The sequence below is a fragment of the Podarcis gaigeae genome, assembly GCF_964106915.1.
Source record: "Podarcis gaigeae genome assembly, chromosome: 13".
Classification (NCBI taxonomy): domain Eukaryota; kingdom Metazoa; phylum Chordata; class Lepidosauria; order Squamata; family Lacertidae; genus Podarcis; species Podarcis gaigeae.
Genome location: NC_139689.1, coordinates 54,720,775 through 54,739,443, shown reverse-complemented (window position 1 = coordinate 54,739,443; position 18,669 = coordinate 54,720,775). Strand labels below are relative to the sequence as shown.

The 18,669-nt window shown below is 47.2% G+C and overlaps 1 protein-coding gene across 2 annotated transcripts; it reads right to left on the bottom strand.

Annotated features, from left to right (window-relative positions):
- Nucleotides 1–8,013: 8,013 nt before the first annotated feature.
- Nucleotides 8,014–18,490, bottom strand: HUS1 (HUS1 checkpoint clamp component). 2 transcript variants are annotated; one of them, XM_083709858.1, is made up of 8 exons: nucleotides 18,391–18,490; nucleotides 18,161–18,288; nucleotides 17,901–18,077; nucleotides 17,071–17,178; nucleotides 14,390–14,464; nucleotides 12,757–12,856; nucleotides 9,481–9,600; nucleotides 8,014–8,291 (listed from the first exon to the last, which is right to left on the bottom strand). In XM_083709858.1, exons 1-8 carry the CDS (start codon nucleotides 18,440–18,442, stop codon nucleotides 8,209–8,211), a joined length of 843 nt encoding a protein of 280 aa, XP_083565984.1. In that variant the 5' UTR covers nucleotides 18,443–18,490; the 3' UTR covers nucleotides 8,014–8,208. The 2 variants fall into 2 exon arrangements, with proteins under 2 accessions (XP_083565984.1, XP_083565985.1); XM_083709859.1 differs by lacking the exon at nucleotides 14,390–14,464 and having other exon boundaries at nucleotides 18,391–18,473.
- Nucleotides 18,491–18,669: the final 179 nt, after the last annotated feature.

Sequence of the window (18,669 nt, the reverse complement as noted above, 5' to 3'; positions counted from 1 at the left end):
GGGGGTGAGGGGGGAGAAAGAGCTCTGCATGTTTAATTGACAGGGGGTTTGATGATCTCACTGTTGAGAGAGTATTTATTCCCAGGGATTGGAGTTTTGAAACAAAAGCCAAAATATTTATTGGTGAACTTTAAACAATGGATATTGGAAAACTCTCACAAGATTACTAAATACCGTGTTATGTACTGTGCTTAGTCTCAACTACGGGTTCCAGCCTGCTTGTTGTGACAATATGCAGTTTAAGATTAACCACCAAACTGCACTCAAAACTAAACTCCAAATTGAATCCTGGCAGCAGCAATCATGGTCAAGATAACCAATATATTTTCTTATATCAGTGTTACACCCCCAAAAAGGTACAATTAGTAAGCAGTTGCTGCCTGTGCAATTAAATACATTTGCTCAATGCAAGCAGATAATGTCACACTATAGTAGTTGGTTTTCTTCCAGCATAACATGCCACTAAGCCCCAGAAATGAAGAACAGTGGAAGGCTGCATTTCACATGTGGCACAACGCTGCCCTCCTCTGTTATATCACCAGTTGTTTGATTAAGAATACCAAATATTGCGTTATTTTCTGTGTCTTCCCTCCAACCCTCGCACTACAAGCATTTGTTTCTGCCCCTTTTGAAAAGCAAGCGCTCTGTGTCAAGGAGAGAGCCAAACAGCCTCAGAACTGCAGCTGAACACTAGAAAAAACACCTGTTTTAAAGAAGTGAATGCTCCCCTTCATAAAGCGGGAAATCTTATTTGCTTAATACTGTTACGCGCTGCCCCCCAATCTCTGAGGAGCGTAAGGTTCCAGGGGCGCCAGTTGTGTTTACCCAGGTTCTGTGTTTCCCTTTGGACAATGAGGCGAAGCGGAGATTGTGGTGTCTTTCCACATATATACTACCTGAGCCTGGGATGGAGGGGCTTCCAGCCTCAGACTCCAAGAGGGTCCCGCTTCTCCCCATGTCAGGGTGGCCAGGACTTTTCCTCCAGCCCACATCACCCCCAGGAAGCTCTCCTTCCAACTCTCTACACTCTGTCTTTTGAACTGAGCTGAAAGTGGGTCGCCTCTCATTTGCCCTCTGGCAGAGAGCCACTCCCTTTCTTCCAGTTAAGGACCCATCACTAGGCTTGCTTGCACTTTAACATACTAAATCCAGTGCCTGGCGCCCAGGAATTGGAAGGGGACCCCAGGCACCCCACAAACCCATGACAATAATATCGCTTTAAGAGCAAAATCACAAGGGACATACAGTGGTACCTCGGGTTACATATGCTTCAGGTTACAGACTCTGCTAACCCAGAAATATTACCTCGGGTTAAGAACTTTGTTTCAGGATGAGAACAGAAATTGTGCTCCGGCAGCGCAGCAGCAGCAGGAGGCCACATTAGCTAAAGTGGTGCTTCAGGTTAAGAACGGACCTCCGGAACGAATTAAGTACTTAACCCAAGGTACCACTATAGTTCCAAATGTGTATTAGATTCCATTTAAGGCTGACCAGACCAGAGGAGCATCACACACCAAGACACAATGTTTGGGCTGTGACATGTTCTTCTAATGAGGCACTCATTTTGCCCCATTTCCTCAAGTGCAGGATTTGGCACATTCTATTTTGAATGTTGATTATAAACTAACATCAGAAATTGTTATTTAGACCCATGTTTCAGGAAAATGAAATTCTGGGCTGCTAAAAAGAAACTGGGTTTTCCTCATTATGTGGCACAAAGGGTAGCTTCCTTTGCAGAAAAGGCTGCCATGCCAAGGGAAAAGAACGCGGGCACAATGGCTGCAAACTGCCCTGAAGTTTTGCAAACAAGAGAAATGAACCTTGATATAAGCTTTTATTCAGAATAGCAGTTTGCACAACCCATTAAAGAAAAAAATAAAATTCAGTCATAATTCATTGCACATTTATTCAAAATCCAATTAAAACTATTTAGTTTAATTAATTCAACAAGATGAACTTGATCCAGTGATGCTAGCTTTTCAAAGTTGTTTATACTTTCCGTGCCCCTCCATCCCCTTGCATCGTAGCCCCCTAGGTAATCCCACCACCCACCAAGGGAGCACTGGCCTTAGGACTAATGCCATAAAGGTTCCTTATTTCGACCAGTGCTGCAGTGTGGCAGGAGAAGGGCCGGAAGTGAGCCTTTGCAATACTGTAGGTATTTCTGGCCCAGCTTCTTCTAGCAATGCCTACAGCATCCTCACCCCACTGCCTGTAACCTGAGATAGAGCTGGGTTAAGCAAAACCTCCCTCCTTGCAGTGGCAAAGTTCCTAATGCCCTTTTCCTCCTCCCTGTGCCCATTTCAGGATATCTTTTCAAGCCAAACGCTCACTTCAGACAGCACTGGGGGGGGGGTAGCTGTGGAGAGGGAAATGTAGCTGCTCAACATGGATGGGATAACCGAATGCTCATAGGAAAGGCAACAAGAACAGATGAAAGGAAGTATAAGGTGGTGAGAAAAAGAAGGAACTGAAACGTGGGAGAAGATGTTGGCAGAGAGGAAACAGCAACAGGGAGACTGCTGGTCTTTGGAGGGCTGTGAAAGAAGGCGGCAAGTCTGAGAGAGGGCCGGAAGGAGGCAAAAAGGCAGAAGGTGAGAGAGAAGAGAGAGGAAGAAAGGCAAGACCAAGACAGGTGACGTGAGGACAAACATATGAGAAGGAAAGAAAAGAATGATGGAGAAAGAAAGGAGGCGGCAGAAGGAACAGGAAGCAAGTGGAGATGCAGATGAGGAGGGACAGCTGAATCCTTTTGGATGTCATGGAAGCCTTTTTGGTAAGAAAATGCAACCAGAATGGTGGTAAAGATGACCCGGCCTCTTGCACAACATCAAAGACAAGCTTTGCTGAAGAGAAAAACCCAGGGAAGCAAAGAAAAGACACAACTACTAAAAGGGTCCAAATATTTCCTCAACAATGCATGAAAGATGGGCTTACAGTCATACCTTGGTTCTCGAACGGAATCTGTTCCAGAAGTCTTTCGACTCCCGAAAACTTTGAAAACCAAGGTGCAGCTTCTGAATGGCTGCAGGAGCTTCTTGCACTCAGTCAGAAGCTGCATCAGATAATCAGCTTCCAAAGAACATTTGCAAACAGGAACACTCACTTCCGGGTTTGCGGTGTTTGGGAGCCAAAACGTTCGAGTCACAAGGTATTCGAGAACCAAGGTACGACTGTACTAGTATTGGAGGGGGGCGGGAACAGCATCCCCGTCCGTCAGTGTGTGAAATGTAGCAAGACACAAGCAAATGAAAGTTTGAAATTTAGAAACAGAGCATCCAATTATTAAAACAAACCTGTTGGTTGAGGGGTTTCCCCCCAAAATGGACACACTGTTTTCTGAAGAGCAAAGAAACCTTGCTCCATCCATTGCACACAGAGGAGCACTAGCTAGCTTTCCCATGTGTGGCCACTGTCACATGCTGACGGCTTCTTAGAGCCACAGGTGAGAGCTGAGTTCAGGGTGGGGACCAAAGGTGTCTCCCACTAGAGGTCTCTCCCTCTCCTTACACCTCATACACCCCGTAAACATCAAGGTGGTGTGCCACTATAGCACATAAAGCACTATAGATCATCATTAGCATTACTGGCCAATCAGCTGTAAAGGCCTGTAGGTATAGAAAAGTCTTCCAGAGACATCTGACAGTCACAAGCAGCTTCTCTGAGGAGCCTTCTCTCCAGAGGCAAAGTCATCCACAGCCATCCATCGCCTTCCTCAAGGATTAAATCCTCCACTTCCTTTTGAGACATGGAGCCTCGATCTCACGGCCAAATAGGGTTTGGGCTTAGGGTGCTCAGGGCCATCATCAGTGTCCCAAACCGCACACGGGAATGATGTCTGCCTTGGAACCAGTACAGTCTATGGAAACAGCCCAGTGGCATCCACCACTCGCTGCCTTTAGCTGGCGGGCAGTCTCCAAAGCCTGGCAGTGGTCAACGAGTGGGGCTCCCCATGGTGTGCTGCTAGGCTGCAGGCACCCCAGAGAGCGAGAAAGTGGGAGCCGGACTCCCCAGGACAAGGCACAGAGCAGACGAGCAAAGGCAAAGGCTGGCCCAGAAGTTTTTGCCCCTCTTCCTCCTTAAGGGACACCCAGGGGCTGCTGGAGCGTGTGCCACACGGAATGGAGCTCAGAGCTCTGCAAAGATTTCCACCTGCATCCTCCGTGGCCCCTCGCTGGCAGCTCCCAGTTCTAGCTCAACAGTTCCCGATGGGACCAGCAGGATGGAGCGGGCAGGCGGCTGGGCCGGGGGGCGTCTGCACAAGTCACCCCCAACCTGCTTCCCCAGAACGTTCGGCAGGCAAACAGGCCCCAACCAAGGAAGCCCACGCTTGGTAAGGCAGTATATACTGCTGGCTTTATTTTCAAAAACCTATTTCAGCCATCTGCATCTCACGAAAGAGATTAGAAGGGAGCATAATCGAAGTGTACGTGTACGTTGCTCATTCGCACGAGCAAAGAGCACACGTGCCCCACAAAAGCCTTTCCCTTTGCAGAATCCCGCCGCGCATTTCTTGAATTCGCCCCACACTGGGAAGCAACTGCGAGAAGCAAGCCGACAACAAACTTAATGTGGGAGAGCAAAGCGAGGTCGGCTGAGATTTCCTTGCAGGAAGGCAGGCAGGCAGGAAGGAAGGCAGCGCGCGTCCTGCGGCGCCCCGAGCGCCGGCTTACCTGCTCGCCTCGCCCTCGCCAGGCGCCCCCGCCGGCCGGCCGGGAGAAAGCGCGCCCCGCGGCTCCGCTTGTCTTTCCGTTGCTGCTTTCCTCCCAGCCGCGCCTGCAGCCCAAGCCGGCGAGCGGGCGGGGCTTGTGCCGCGCAGGCAGCTCCTGGAGGAAGCGCCCTGCCCAGGAGGGGGATCCGGCCCCCGGCGAGGCAGCCATCCCTGCCCCCGCGCAAGCATCCCCGAGAGGTGCCCCCCCCCGTGACGCGTTGCCTCATCTCATCTAAGGCAACTGGATGCTTTTCTTTATTCTGTAAACTACCCTGTGATCATCAGATGAAGGGCGGTATAAAAAATTATTAATGATAATTGCAGCCATGGTTTCCTCTGGGTAACATGATTTCTGATTTGGAAGTAAGACTGTCGTTCAAGGCACACTTAGTTGAAAGCAAATTTAGAACTAAATTTAGTGGAACTTGCTTTCAAACAAGTGCCTATGATTGCAGCTTTACTTCAAAACAGGAAATAACTTTATCTGGAGAAAACAACAGCGGCATTTGTAATCCACTTGCTGAGCAAGAAAGTGATTTGCGTACATGTACAAGGGGTGGATCCCCATCCCAAACTGCAGCTTGGAACTTTCTCCCCACCCCCACCCCTTTTTTGCTGTTTAATTTAGTGGGAGGCCCATTCAGACAAGGACAAATCCCTAATTTTGACATTCATTTCAAAATGTCCGAACAAATTACCCAACACCTACTGACCAAGTCAAGAACTTTCTTTCTAACACCAGTACCAGAGTTTCAGCAGAGGAAAGGTTTAAAAGGCCTTGATGGGTGGGAAAATCCTTGTGTTCTTTTCATTCTGCTGTCAGTTGAGAACTGACACAGGGGAAGATGATTTCGGTGGTGGCATCTGGACTTTCCCCTGCCTGCTTCGCACCAGGCAACTCCTGTTTTGAAAGTCAAATGCTGATGGCAGACGAACTGCACAGGGGACCTTCCTGCAAAGAAAACATCCTGCTTTTCCACTTCCACTTGACGCTGCAGTTTGCAAAGCCTTCTGGAGACACAGAACAAACAGCATGGACCCACACAGACAGACAGACATTCTGCCAGAAAAAGAGAAGGATGTTATTCCAGGGCCCACCTATGGCAACATAACAGTTTGCATCAACTCCCAAAGCTTTTAAGTACAGGAGAAAACATGGTCCAGCTATTCACCAAAATATTGTTTCTCCAAGCACAGACAAAGCACACTTGGATTGCCTTGTAATTCATTCAGCTTAGGGACGCCCCCCGCTGTGCCTGCCACATCACATAAAGTTGAGGCTGTGTAGCGGTTTAGTGAAATGTATGTTCTGCCTTCTGACGCCATTCTCTACTCCAAGGGAAGGAGGGTGGCTGCATGATTTATTCATGCCTTGAGAGAGACATTGCACTCCTGTCAGTGCCAATTTTTCATTTTTTTAAAAAATGTTATTTCCATGGCTGATTGGTGGCCACTGAATCTTAGCAAGTGTAAGTATAAATGAGAAGAGTTCCTAAAGTTACGGTTCCTATGCCTGAAAGGAAAGAGGATTACAAATACAAACAGGCCTGGTCCTTCTTTTCCTTTCCCCTTTTACTGCTGTAGATATGAGAACAGGAAGAGGGTGGGAGTGTTTGAATTCTGCAGCTTCCTTGTGGTTTAAAGACATAGATCTCGAGTGCATGCTTACCCCACAAGTTGTTGAAATGGAACACAGAGTGCCAGGGCCCTGCAGATAAAATGGTGGGCCCTCTAGGAATTTCATCACGTGTTTCAAAAAATACTGCACTAAAGAGGCAACATACGATGCCTTGTGAAATTTTAGAATTGTCTAAAATCAATATGCAGCACCCCAAATTTTTCAGGTATTCTTCCCAGAAATGTTAAAAATATAGAGAGATTCCAAACCTATTACATAAGTACTTTGAAAGGTGAAAACACAATATTGGTGGGAGTTCCCTTTTAAACTTACAGTAAAGGCTGATGGGTTTCTGATGGCATCTATGCTTCAAGAGGCTAAATTTATTCTGGCCAGCCTGAATCTGTCACAAGACACACATCTTGGATAACAGCTCCCTACAGGATGAGCCAGGAATCCTGGGAACCAGTGTGTTCTAAGAGAGAGAAATCCTGTTGCCTCCGAGTGCCTGTCTTGCTCCAACCCTGCCGTGCCTAGAGACAGCCAGTCAGCTCATGCATTCGTAGCAGTAACCAGAGGAGGAATGACTATTGAGCGGAGCAGAGAAAATAAACGCCCTGGTGCATCTGAATCAGTGCAACCGGACGCCTTCCTCTGCCCCAGCTGCAACAAAGCATGTCTCTCCCATACTGGTCTCTACAGCCACAGCAGGCGCTGCAACCTTTCAACCATTTGATTTCACCTCCAAAACACTCTCCTCCATTGTTTCCTAAGACAGCTGGATGCCAGCAATGAAATCCAATGGATTAGCAAGGTGTCTAGGACACAATTTAGGAGGTTTGTCTAGCTCAGGGGTCAGCAACCTTTTTTAGCCATGGGCCAGTTTACCATCCCTCAGACCTTGTTGTGGGGTGCATGAACAAATTTCTATGCCCCACAAATAACCCAGAGATGCATTTAAATAAAAGGACACATTCTACTCATGTAAAAACACGCTGATTCCCGGACTGTCTGCGGGCCGGATTGAGAAGGCGATTGGGCCGCATCCGGCCCCCAGGTCTTAGGTTGCCTACCCCTGGTCTAGCTAAATTAGTTCTTTCACACCTTTAATTTCAGAGAATTAAAAGAATCTAACACAGAGCTCAAATACAGGAATGGGTCTAGCTTTCATCTCACATCAGAGACTAGCCTACCTTAATAAGCTTTTGATGCCCAAGCCTGAATTAAATTCTAGTGCCTACAAACCTTTAACAGTATGATACATTTTTAGAATTACTTTACATACCTATAAATGAGTAAACTTCATTTATTGCTTAGAAAAGATGATCCTCTTAATGATAAACATTGTTGCCAAATATATATATATATTGCCCAGTTAAAGTTTCTGATGTGTGTGCCCTGACCCTAGAGGTCCATAGCTACTTGGAAGTCAGAATCCTAACTGGGATCAATCTGTTGCCTAAATGGAAGCTCTGAGGGTACTGGAGAATTTTAATATGACTGAAGTGACCTATATGCAGTAATGAATGATGGAATGGACAGGAGGCGTAGAATATATGGAACTGACAGGTGACTGAGAAACAAGATTTTTTTAAAGAAAAAACCAACAGTTCTTTTGCTGCATGGAGAACCAGAATAACTAAAGATCTAATGGACTGTTTCTTTAATAAAATATATAGCCCAGTCAAACAGATTTTTTTTTACTTCTTCTATTTACCAAATATAAGGTATTAAATATACAGTTCTCTGCACAGAATCTGATTACAAAACAAGCATAGCAAGCACTCGTCTCCCCCACCCCGTCTTCCTGTGCCTGGTTCAGCGCCTTTGAGAAGACACTGCAGCATTGAAAACAGGTGAGCTGGAACAACTGTTCAATTCATACAAGGGCTGGAATGAAATATTGAAGAGAAACATCTTCGTGGAGCAAGATGAAGTGAACAATCCTTTTGCTTGCAATATCTGCAAAACACAAGTCCATATTTTAAACTTCAAAGGATGACAGAGGGCCCAAAATATCACATTGTACAATAGCCAACATTCTCCAGTTTTGAAGGCCAAACAGATGCAGAGGCCAAGCTGCAGGAGGTCTGGAATATTTTGTACATGGCTACCATCAACCTCCAAAACTTTTTAAAAACTGTTTTTCCCAACCAGGAGAAAGACAACAAAAAGAAAAGCTGCGTCAGGTCCTCCCTCCTAGACAAAAGGCACTTTCAACAACAGCCACTTGACAGCAGACCTGACTCTGCCTACAGATGCATATGCCCTGGTGGAGCTGGGCAAGGGAGGGCTGAGGTGAGTTACCGTATTTTTCGCCCCATAGGGCGCACCTAGTTTTTTTGGGGGGAAATAAAGAATTTTTTTCCCCCAGGTGCGGGGCTGGCGTGGGGGAAGCCCGAGCTTCCCCCGACCCCAGCCCCCAGAACAGGCTGCTATCTGCAAGCCGTGGGAGAGCTGCACGAAGCCCGAAGCCTGGGGCGTGCTGAGCTCAGTGCGCCCCAAGCTTCTGGGTGCAGGCAAGCTGTCCGCTAGCCATGGGAGAGCTGTGCGAAGTCGCACAGCTCTCCCACGGCTTGCGGAGAGCTTCCTGAAGCCTGGACAGCACCAACCCCCCTCGCTCTCCAGGCTTCAGCGAAAGCCTGCATTCGCCCCATAGGACGCACACACATTTCCCCTTCATTTTTGGAGGGGAAAAGGTGCGTCCTATAGGGCGAAAAATACGGTACATAAACATGATTCATACATACATATATAATTTTATTCGTATGCCACCTTTCCACAGTTAAAACCATGCTCAAGTTGGCTTACAACATGGTGTGTGGGGGGGGGGAACAGAACCTAATTACAAATATAACGAAAGTAGTCATAAACAATAAAGAAATATCAAAATATACACAACCAAATTTCCATATAAATCATAACATCTAAAATAAAGATAAGAAAAAATTACTATCAATAACAGCAACAATCCCCCCATGGTTTGGCCCTAAGAATGCTGGTCCAAATACACTGGTGTGTGGAAATGTTGAAATTTGCTTTTACAGGAAGGATATGGCAATCCCTTCCAAACACATGACATCTTCTTCATACACTGCTCTATAGAGTGGCAAATGACTTGTTGAAACAACAGGCCAAAAGGGTCACTTACTACATAGTGCTTTTGTGGGATTCACTTGCTGCCCTGCAAGTAACTGGAGAAGTCTCTTAATGTCAATGCGGGCCTCGGCCATGGTCTCGGGATCTCTCTCTTGACTCGACTTTTGGGAGCCTACAGAAATTCACAAAAAATAGAACCTTTTATTAACTAGAACAATAGTTTTTAAAAGGGTTGTACATAATTTCCATTAACAGTTTAAGGCTGTAATCTGTGCATTTTACTTCCAAGTACAGCGGTACCTCGAGTTACAAGCGTCTCAGGTTACAAACACTTCAGGTTACAAACTCCGCTAACCTGGAAGTTACCTCGAGGATAAAACGGAAATTGTGTTCTGGCGGCGCAGCGGCAGCAAGAGGCCCCATTAGTGAAAGCATGCCTCTAGTTAAGAGAACAGACCTCGGGAATGAATTAAGTTCGTAACTAGAGGTACCACTGTACATATGAACATGATCAAGCAGCCAGTATGTACTATGTTCTATTCCTCATTGTGACAACCACCTCATACTTCCATTTCAGAGAGAACAAACCAAGGCTAGTAGCTAACTTGTCAGCAGGGCAGTGGCTCTTTTTTGGGGGGTGTTATTGGGTTATTGTTCTTATTTTGTTTTTATATATTGTGATCTTTTCTGTGAACTGCCTTGAGACCAGGTATAGGGGAGCATATAAATTCAACAAATAAAAAATAAATTAAGTACCACGTGAGACCAGATCACAGCTCCAATCTCAGTCACTGGGGAGGGGTGGACCCAGAGCCAGTTCACACGGATGCTTGCATGAAAGTAAGTCTCTGGTTAGCTGTAGGAGCTACCAAAGCTGCCAGAAGTGGCTGAAGGAAGAGAGGAAGGAACTAGCAGTGGCAGGCACTGATGATGAACATGTTGGAATGGGGCTCACTGACACTGACTACAGTAATATTCAGACCCTGTACTGCATCCAGCCAGAGGCTTCTGCATGCACAGAGATTTGTTCATAGGCAGAGGTGCTGTATTGGCATACCCCCATCCCAGAAAAAAATCACTTCATCACAACAGCCACCAGCTGAGCAAGTACCACACAAGAGCAGCAAGCAGGGAGGCAGGCAGGCCCCTGAAAAGTGGGGACTTTGAGGGCTGTGTGTGCACATGAAGGTTGGGAGAAGTTAAAAGCCTCCATCGGTAGTGGAAGCGAAGACGGCAGCAGAGACACCAGCTGCCCAGTCATCACCCATCCCAACTTCTTCTGAGGCAATTGTTATCCATACAATCTGCCTCTTGTGTCTCTCACCCCACACAACTCTCTTTCCTCGGTTGGAGTAATCTGGGGTGATTTTTGCACCCCCTGGGCCTGGGCAGTGGGGACCAGTTTCGCCAACCCCATGGTATGTCTCTGTTCATAGGCTCCTGTGTGTACTGGTCATCATTGCCCTACATTCAGGAAAAGGAGAAGACTAGTGTGTGTTACCAAAATGATTTTTCATAGTGCATCAGGTAATAAGCAGGACCACCAGGAGCCCCCAGTTTTAGTCATCATGTTTACCATGAAGTGTGCGCAACCATCTTCTGTCACACCTAAAAAATCCTAGCCACCATCCCAACCTTGGAGCTGTGGCATCTGTCTGAGGAGATTATCTCTGCAAGTTGCACAGAAACCCATCACAACTATGGAGAGCAATCCCTGCCCCAGCTGCAAGGATGGGAAGAAAACTGGCTTCAATTATGTACCTTCAAGGTGCTCCGAGTATTTCCGAAGCACAGGAGCAAACTGAGAAGCCCCAATCTTCTTCACAGATGCAAGAAAAGGAACTCTAGTACTGTGCCTTAAAAGGGCACCAGCAAATCAAACTAAGCCCAACCCTCCCTTGCCGCAATGGAGAGCAGCAGGATATTTTGCTTCTGCGCTACAAACAACCATCTTTGTGTCCATATTGGATCTGTGGAAGAGGTGCAAACTGTTTCGGCAACTGCACCCGACTTCTGAGGCCCTTCTAAAGGACTGTGCAACTGCAGTGACAGTCTCCACCTCTCTCTATACAGTTCAAGCTGCAGAAGAAGACTAGAAGGAATTCCCAAGTCTGGAGCTGGGAAAAGGAACAGGATATTGTGCTATGATCACGGCACTTCTCCATGCTTCTCTGGTAGTGCACCCCGTCCTTGGCTGGAGACAAGAGGAGCAGGCAGCCGTGAGATCTTGCAGTGTAACTCAACGAGAGTTCTGTGAGATCTTGCAGGTAGCTGCCACTTCTTCTCGCTTCTCTGGTGGTGGTGGTGGCGGCAGGGGAGGGGCACCTGCGAGAGTGCTGCCCCTTGGGATTCCACCCCCCAAGGCAGCTGCCTTAGTCCCCTTATGGGTGGCCCAGCTCTGGCTGTGATAGCATATGAAATCAGGAACAACACTTTGCAAGTGTGGCAACCACACCTTTTTGGTTAATCATTAAGATCAGTTAAAATTTGTGAACTCCCAAGAATACTGACAAATAGCTATTTCACCCTATCCTCTAATTCTGTATTTGCAGAGGAGGTGGGGATTATGTTCTGGGCCCCCGTGCACATAAGTGAATTCTCATAAAGTGGGGAATGCTCTCTAAGCACCCTCTCTGCCGCTCTCTCTTCAATCCATACAAAAAATTACTAGAATTGAAGCTCTGGGGCCGGTAGGAGGCTGGAAGACATGTGGGAAAGTGGCTGCTGTTGCTGCGCTACCGTGCACATCAGCTGTTACTCAGGGAGGCTGAGCAGTGTAAACAAAGCCCTGCTATGCCTCTGCTCTCTTCTGGGCTTCCTCCGACGTCCTCTTCAGGCTCTGTGGAGGGTCTTCTCACCAGCCACAAGGGCTCTCCAGCTCTCTCCTGCCATTTCCAGATTTGAATTTATTTATTTATTTCATGGCACTGCACGTATATGTCATATACAGGTGTATTATGACCCTGCGAGTCATAATACACCTGTGTTTTCCCCATTCATGATAATTAACTATGTATATTAGTCCATTGTTTGAAGCTACAATGTTATTTCAATTATTTGACCCGCAAATCAGTATTTCCTTCCTTTCACTTTGTTACTGACTTCTGAGCGTGGGGAAAGAAAACTATTAAAGACAGACTCAAGCTAGCTCTATTTTACAACAACTATAAAATTGGCTAAAAATTGTTGGCAATTACTTTCACTGCAAACCTATGCACGGTTACTCAGAAGCAAGCCCTTACTGCCTGATAAGTGTACACAGGACTGTAGCTTTTGTTGTGTACTTTTGTTAGGATCTGTTATCTGACAAGAAAAGAAAATTGCTTACCCCAGGGAGGATTCCCAAGGTCTTTAAAGTGGGTTGTAACACACACTAGATCAGTTTCTATTTTCAAGTTCATTTCTCCATTTAGATTTGCTTCTATTACCTACAATGTAAACAAAACAGTTCATATGCTTTTCACAACTACTAAATGTATTCTACCAACACCTGTTTGTCAAGGGAATGCACTTATAACAATTAAGGTTCTATTCCTAAATATAAGCCTCCAGACACATAAATAAATAAACAAACGGAGACAACTCTGCTTAAGAGCTCTGCATCAACAAATCACCAAGCATCAAAAAGTCAGTTATATAAATTAGGGAGCTGTGTAAAAATATCATCCATGTGATGGTCTCTAGTACTGTGAACAATGGAACAAAAGCGTCAACTGACTCAGACAAATAAGTAAGCCTAGCCTTCTCTGGTGCTGGTAAACCAGAAGACTGATCTGCAGATTTGGCAAGTGAAGCTTTCCAGTGCTGAGATAACACCACAATCTACTAATGATTTCAGATCAAGCTGCTGTTAAGACACAAGAGCAGGTAAAATTCTTGATAGCCAAAATCCCATAGCTACAAGTTAAACATGCATTTCATAAACATGCAATAAAAAAGAGGAAAATATTGTACATTCACAAGGTCAGTTTGGCAGGGATAACTAATTTGTATAGTCTTAGGGACCAGACAGTGGCCTGGGAATTATTGGCACCATCTCACAATGAAGGCTGTACAGGTATACAGGACATGCAACCAGGTAAAGCATTCTATATAAAGTGTGTATGCTCAGGGCTTTTTTCCAGTTGGCACGTCTTAGGTACGTTCCAACTTAACAACTTTGGCTGGGTGATCCCCCCTTTAAAAAGCGCAATAACTTTGGGTGGGTGCTCCCCTAAAAAAGGTCAAGTTCTGGCACCACTTATTCTAGAAAAACAAAAGCCCTGTGTATGCTTACTTATCACTTACAAAGTCTAAAAGAGATGGAATGTTGCAGTGTGGATCCTTTTTCCTTACATTACTTACTGGCACAGGCCAATGATTTTCAAGTGGTGCCAGGGTGCCCTAGGGTGCTTTGAACGATGGTCAAGTTTTAGTTTTTACCAGGTATCCCACAAGGAACTGAAGAAATTGGTCAAGGAAGCAGTGGATTCAAAAAGGTTGAAAACCTCTGGGTTGAGGGATCATATAGGTATGATATGCTAGTCCTCTCCAGTGGCTCCAATTGCTTACCAGCTGTGTACTCAGAGAGCAATCCTGGATAACTAAACCTTGACGGGAGTCTTACGCGCAAAGTATCAAGTGAGAGCCAAGACCAGGTACCATTCACACAATTAGCAACTGCAAGATGGTCTTTTCTAAAGTAAATACCAAGCACAGGGTATCCAATCTGGATCAGTACCATAGTGGGGGGGGGGTAAAGAATTAAAGCCCTCCAGCTTCCCCCAAGGTCCCAAACTAGATTAGCCACACAAGCCTATTTACTAAGAAAAAAGTAAGAAAAAATGCACAATTTCCAGTTGTATAAATGGTGTATTGTCCATTTTGACCCAGCGGTTACAATGATTGCATAAAAACTCATCCCAAGTGATGCATCTCTCTCTCCCCACTTCTACTCCCACATTAAGAATATAAGAACTTACTATAGAATTGGAGAGGTTTTTCATTCTCTCCACAACACTCTTCATGGTCTTCAGCGCTGGTAAATAAATGCTGACCTACAAAATCAAATCAACTGCCTTGAAAGTGCAGATGAGCCACGCCTGCCCCACACTGTTACTGGGCAACGACCCCCAGTGTCAATTGAAAAGGGATATAGTCACATGCAAGGGCACAGTTCTATATAGCAACTACGAGAATGTTGAAGGGCATAAGACTGAGAAACTAGATTGATACAGTGGTGCCTCGCAAGACAAAATTAATTCGTTCCGCAAGTTTTTTCTTCTTGCGAAGCACGGTTTCCCATAGGAATGCATTAAAAATCAATTAATGCGTTCCTATGGAGACCACTTGCCGCGGAGAAGGGCTTTTCTCCCCACCGCAAGCCTTCAGCACAGGTACGGGAACAGAGGGGAAGGCGCACAGCGCTTCTCCTCTGTTCCCAGGGCTTGTGGTGGGAGGAGGTTTTTTCCTCCCCACTGCCAACATTCAGAACAGCATTCTGAATGTTGGCGGTGGGAAGGAAAACCCTCCTCCCACCGCAAGTCTTCAGGACAGCCTTCCGAAGGCTGCCGGTGGGGTGGAGAGACCTCCTCCCGCCGCCAGCCTTCGGACAGGTACAGGAACAGAGGGGAAGGCGCACAGCGCTTCTCCTCTGTTCCCGGGGCTTGCGGTGGGAGGAGGGTTTTTCCTCCCCACCGCCAACATTCAGAACAGCATTCTGAATGTTGGCGGTGGGAAGGAAAACCCTCCTCCCGCTGCCAGCCTTCGGAGCAGCCTTCCGAAGGCTGCTGGTGGGGCGGAGAGACCTCCTCCCGCCGCCAGCATTCGGAGGAGCCTTCCGGGGGGAGGAGGGTTCTCCGTCCCATCGCCAGCCTTCGGAGGAGCCTTCCGGGGGGAGGAGGGTTCTCCGTCCCATCGCCAGCCTTTGGAGGAGCCTTCCGAAGCCTGGCAGGGGGAGAAGGGCTCTCCGCCCCATCGCCAGCCTTCAGAGGAGCCTTCCGAAGCCTGGCGGGGGGAGGAGGTCTCTCCGCCCCACCGCCAGCCTTCGGAGGAGGTCCGAGGACCTCCCCCGCTGTCCCGGAGATTTCCCTATGGGCTTTCGTCTTGCGAAGGAAGCCCATAGGGAAATTCGTTTTGTGAAGCATCTCCAAAACGGAAAACCCTTTTGTCTAGCGGGTTTTCCGTCTTGCGAGGCGTTCGTCTTGCGGGGCACCACTGTAATGAGAAAGGTTTGCAATAAAATGAACAATATATCATCATAAGCAGAAAGTGAACATTCCAGCAAGGCTTACAATGAACTATATAGCACAAAAATTATTATTGTTGTATTGAAGAATGCTAAGCAGCTGGGCACAGGCTTCTGAATAAGGTCCTGTTTCAAAGAACTTCCTCAGATAACTGTAAAAAACATTCTTCACAAGAGAATGTTTACTCTCCCTTTCTTCTAATTAGAATAAGATACAGTGGTGCCTCGCAAGACGAAATTAATATTAATTCGTTCTGTGAGGCTCTTCGTATAGCGGTTTTTTCGTCTTGCAAAGCTAGCCCATTGACAACTTAGTGGATTAGCGCTATTAGCGGTTTAGAGGCTTTTAGCGGCTTATCAGCTTAGCGGATCAGCTGATAAGCGGCTTAGCTGCTTAGAAAAAGGGGGGGAGGGAAAAACCCTCGCAGGAACTCGCAAGACATTTTCGTCTTGCGAAGCAAGCCCATAGGGAAATTCTTTTTGCGAAGCGCCTCCAAAACGGAAAACCCTTTCGTCTAGCGGGTTTTCCGTCTTGCGAGGCGTTCGTCTTGCGGGGCACCACTGTAATTAAAGTTTTATGTTTAGTAACTTATTTGGAGAGAGATACATTTCTGAAGTCCTTGCAGTTGTCAAAACTGTAATCAGGGCCTTAAAACACTTTTGAAGAGATGAGTTTTGGGCTGAAATATGGATGCCTCTCTTAGCAATGAATTGTATTGGTGGTATATATATTTGTTAACTGCTTGTGGGGAATAAACAACTGCTTCACATTAAGTGCAAATCAAGCCAATGAAATAAAAAAAAATGAAGTAAACTCAGGTTGCATTATTTTAAAACACATTTGCTTTTGGCTGTGAGAGTTTTGGCTCTGAAAATATTTCAACTGCCCCAAGTTTGTGTTGTTTTTAAATGGTCAGCACTCAAGAGCAAAGACCAGTTGGTAGGTATGTTGGCAGCCAAGTGTTAAGCTGAGTATTGTGAAGAGGATGTGCATGGCTGTGTGAATTAGTTAGGTTTGCAAGTCATATGAATGGGCAGCAGTGCATGAAAGAGTGAATGTGGAATGGACTCAGGAGATACTGTAAATAAAACATACTGTAAATTTTCACTGGTCTCCAATGGTAAGATACACATTCTCTCTAAAAAGAAGTTTTTGCACTAACTGCAATCATTGGTAGAATAACGACTGTAATTGAATAATGGCTGTAATTCAAACATGAATGATGAAAAACAACTTACGAAAAACAACTCATCCTCAGTTTATATTATCACAATGTGCTTATTAGCCTACGACACTTTTAGACTGAATGAAATCCAATCATCTTAACTAAAAGGAAATTCCTTTGAGATGGGAAGTATTTGGAACACTGTTTAAAGAATTTAATTTTGATATTGTGGAAACAGAAAGGGGCTCACATCAAAGTCCGGCACACTTGGTTCCCTGAAGTCATTCCACAGCTTTCTTGGGATAATACCTACAGGAATGTCATGAGTCACCACACGGCTAGTGCTGGATAAAGAAGGCTAGAGAGAAGAAAACAAAAGGTTACATAACCGAAATTCATGACAGTAAAGGCTGTAATCCTATAAACACTTATGTAAGAATGCCACCTTTCTTTTTTAAAAAAGGAGGGCTATGGCAGAGAAACTTCAGGTGTTCCTTCAGGTGTGAGCATGATTATCTGGATCAACTTCAGTTCAGGCCTAGTTTTGGGACTGACTCACCCAGGGGATGAGTGTGGGGACAGGAGGTACTGATCAACCTGGATACTCATACTCTCAGCAGCTTTTGATCCCATTGATCATGGTGCCCTCAGCCCAACTGCTCAGATGGGGCTCAAAGGCACAGTTACAGTGGTGTCATGTCTACCTGCACAGGTGAGTCTAGAGAACAGCATTGCCGGAGTGTGCTTCAGTCCCCTAGTGCAAATGCTATGGGGCTCTGCAGGGCACTATTTGGTCCCCAACGCTATGCAGCATATGCAGCCATGGGGGGGGGGGGGCACTGGGACCTCTTCCCACCCTGGCTTCCACCATCTGGAACTGGGGCACAAATGGAGCTCCACCTGCCGCCCAGGGGGAGGAATGCAGCCTTTCCTCCTGAAGGGGCTTTTAGCGACCTCACTTTTCACGGGCAAGAATCTACCTTTTTTCCTGAGGCGGGGAGGGAGAGAGAGAGAGAGAGAGAGAGAGAGAGAGAGAGAGAGAGAGAGAGAGACCCCCCCCGCGCATCCATTTCTACTCACCAATTCTACGGCTACAGTGAGGCAAGGACAGTGCTTGTTCGTCAACTTGATTTTCACCGCCTTGGCATTCTGTGCCGTTTTTAAGGCTCTGGATAAGTTTTCCGGCGTCACCTCCAGATAAATTTCATTTTTTTCTGCGGCCACTCCCTCCATCTGGAACTCGTCGAAGACATTCCCCTGGAAGAGCGGGAGCGGGGTGAGCCCGGGCCGCCCCCCGCCCGGCGTCGGGGTCCCGCCGCCCCCGGCCCCGCCCGGCCTACCTGGCGGACCTCGCACCACAGGCGGGCGCCCCCCACGGCCCCTCGGGCGCCCGCCACGAAGACCAGCTGCTCGGCCGTCAGGCGCAGCGCGCACGCCTTGGCCAGCTTGGCCACCGTCGCCACGGCGCCTGAGGGAGGGAGGAGAGACGGAGGAGAGCCAGGTTAGCCCCAGACGCCGCGCGCCCCCCCCGCCGGAAAGCGGCGCCCCCCCTCGCCCGCCCGCCACTCACGGCTGAAGTGCGCCAGGCAGCCGGCGTCCGAGATCTTGGCGCGGAAGCGCATCGCGGATGGCGGGCGGGCGGCCCTTTCTCCCCGCCTCACTCGGAGGCCGGAAGTGTCGCCAAGGCCTCGCCAGCCCCGCCTCGCCCCCCCCCCCCCCCGGTTCGGCGGGAAAGGGACCCGCCGGTCGCTCGCAACCACTTCCTTTCGACGCCGAGGGCTCAGAAAAGCCTAAAAAGAAAAGCCACCCTGTGGAAGACATCTCCACCCCCTTCCCAATTTTTGTTCCC

What these genes read in the sequence shown, in the direction of transcription:
- HUS1 (XM_083709858.1), bottom strand. Translation starts at nt 18,442, where the DNA reads ATGCGCTTCCGCGCCAAGATCTCGGACGCCGGCTGCCTGGCGCACTTC. An exon ending in CTGCCTGGCGCACTTCAGCC is followed by an intron (nt 18,289 to 18,390) that starts GTGAGTGGCGGG and finishes TCCCTCCCTCAG; the next exon opens with GCGCCGTGGCGACGGTGGCC. An exon ending in CCTTGGGAATCCTCCCTGGG is followed by an intron (nt 9,601 to 12,756) that starts GTAAGCAATTTT and finishes GAATTTCTGTAG; the next exon opens with GCTCCCAAAAGTCGAGTCAA.